The 2500-nt window shown below is 47.0% G+C and overlaps 1 protein-coding gene across 1 annotated transcript in view; it reads right to left on the bottom strand.

Moving 5' to 3' along the window:
* dnah7 (dynein, axonemal, heavy chain 7) overlaps positions 1-2500 on the bottom strand; it is a 77186-nt gene that overhangs the window by 7476 nt on the left and 67210 nt on the right. The window contains exon 59 of the mRNA XM_062533660.1: positions 999-1229. Within this exon, the coding sequence (XP_062389644.1) occupies positions 999-1229 (231 nt within the window). The remainder of the gene's footprint in view (positions 1-998; positions 1230-2500) is intronic.

Here is a 2500-nt window from a genome sequence, read left to right as displayed (position 1 = left end):
CCGCTTTATCTCCCCTCCCGGGGCTACAGATCAGAGAGAGGGAGAGAGAGAACCAAAGAAAGAAAGAAAGAAAGAAAGAAAGATAAGAAAGGAATAAGAAAGAAGAGGTGCCCCCTGGTCTTAATTCGCACCAGATTAGGGGATTAGGGTGCTCGGTTGGGTTCTGGGGGTTTGGGAATGAGGTGGTGGTGGGGGGGTGGGGGGGGGGGGGGGGTTGGCAGAGGAGAGGCAAAGCCGGCCCTCTCTGATCAGGACCCAGCAGGCGGTCCCCAGCCCCGGGCCTGCTAATGGAGGGGCGCTGGAGCCGGGCGGGATTGGGCCTGTCAGTCAGCCGCGTCCAGCTGAGCGGAGCGGAGCGGAGCAGCGGGAGGAAGGGGCCCAGCGGGGGGCGTGCGGCTTTAAGCACCGCACACATTGTTCCGCTCGGCCCCAACCAGGTACTTATTCTAAAACTTTTTTATTTTTATTTTTAGGCTTTTTTTTTTTACTTTTAATGCTAGCTATTTTCTCAGTGGCCTCGCAGCCAAATGAGCGGTTCACCTCTCTTGAGAATGATGTGGGGCTGTGACTGAGTACAGGCTGGCCATTTTTTTTTTAGATATTTTTGGCAGAGAACACCACCCTCCCTTCCTGATTCGCACATATAAACATATGGATATTAGCCCAAGTTTGTCAAAGTAGTTCACACGTCTAAATACATGAGTTGACCTGCGGCTACGCCCAGAGAGCCACTCTCTGCAGGGGATACGTCAGGTGGCTAGTGCCAAGCCCCTAGCGCTATATCTGGAAAGCATTTCACTGAGGGGCTGGTCAGACGGAGAACATTTGTTTTAAGGGTGTGAACAACCCCCTTCTGTGGAACTTCAGAGGAAAGTCGCTGTTTGGGTAAAGAGCCTATCCCACAAGTCCATCAAACATTCTTCCCTCTGATGTGCTAAAGCTAATAACTTTGACTGGGTGGACCTGCAGTGCATGTAGAGGGGGGGGGTCCGGTCTACCTTGATGGCCTTCTGGATGTTGACGCAGGAGTCGCGGATGGTCTGGAGCAGCTTGTTGAAGCGGCCCATCTCCTGCACCAGCACCGTGTTCATGCTCTGGTTGTAGCTGGTCGGGAACGCCCGCATGGACGCCTCGATGTCGAAGTCCGGCGGCAGCTTGCTCAGAATGTCGGCCGCCACCTCGAACACCATGTCGTCTGAGGACTTGACGTCTCCCCCCGACGAGCGAGACTGAGAGAGAGAGACGGAGACGCTTCCTCAATACATTTTTACGTTTATATGCTCTTAAAGCAACACTAAAGCACTTTTCCTCTGTCGCACGCACACTATTTGTTTGTCCAGCAAATAACGATGTCCACAGACAAGTCAAATTTGTAGTTTCTTATATCTCATTTCATCGGTCTACAGGTATGCTACCCCATCTGGTAAAGTTAGATAGTGCAGTTATAGCCAATAGAGGGCTAAAAGTGCTGTTCACCCTGTTGATGAACTGCTGAAATGATTTTGGAAACATTATTTTAAGGTAAGAAAAACTCTTTAGTGTTGCTTTAAAGCTAAGTGACAATCAGCCGCATTTTATTCAAGTGCCACACATAGGATGCATGCACAAACATTACCCTAATGAGTGCAGGTCACTGAACAAACAATGCTGGAAATCGACATTCCAAAAGAAGAAAACACAAGAGATAGGAGACAACTGCGTCTCGTCCCAAAGAGAATTACAAAAATGACAACAAACAGACCAACCCTTGTTCAAATGATCTTCTCCTCCATATGTTCTAATGGTTCAGCTGAGATTTTACACTCTCGACCCCTTATCTGGTCTTAGGCACATTCCTAAAAGTACTTACTGTGAGCTAGAGATACTTCGGCCCTAGACACTGTGATGCACTTACGGTTACAGTAACTCTCCCTCAAATGGTGCACTTACTGTTAATGTTCCCTGAGAAGTACAGACAAACACACACAGAAGAAATAGATACGGTGAGTCAAGAAAACGGTCAAAAAAGAGTTGTACATTAAGTGAACTTACCCGAACACCACTCTGATAGCGACGTGCAGACAGCAAAAGCCATTACATTACATCTCCACCATTAATACGCTATTTATAGTCTCCTAAATGAGCTACCATTACACATTCTCATTATACCAGCTGCATTCACGTCACATCTTCATCTCTTTAAGCTTTTTTGTCAGAGATATAAATTTCCCCTGGCTGTAATTAAAAACTAGAATCTTAATCCCTATGTGGCTGCCGTAAGAATAACAAACAGTTGTTTGGCCATGTTTGGCACTCGTATGTGAATGTGGCCTATGGAGACGGATGGCTCCGCATTTTAGCCACTAGGAGAGTTCATAGTTCAAATAAATGAATGAGGCACAAGGCACGAGTTGGAATAGCAAATGGTTATATATCTTAGTAGAGATGTACGCAATATGCAAGCGTGCTGCTAACAGTTCATTAGCGCTGTTGTCATTCATCAGTGATTCATTTCATAGAT

The sequence above is a fragment of the Sardina pilchardus genome, chromosome 4 (assembly GCF_963854185.1).
Source record: "Sardina pilchardus chromosome 4, fSarPil1.1, whole genome shotgun sequence".
Lineage (NCBI taxonomy): Eukaryota > Metazoa > Chordata > Actinopteri > Clupeiformes > Clupeidae > Sardina > Sardina pilchardus.
This window is presented reverse-complemented; position numbering and strand designations above follow the sequence as displayed.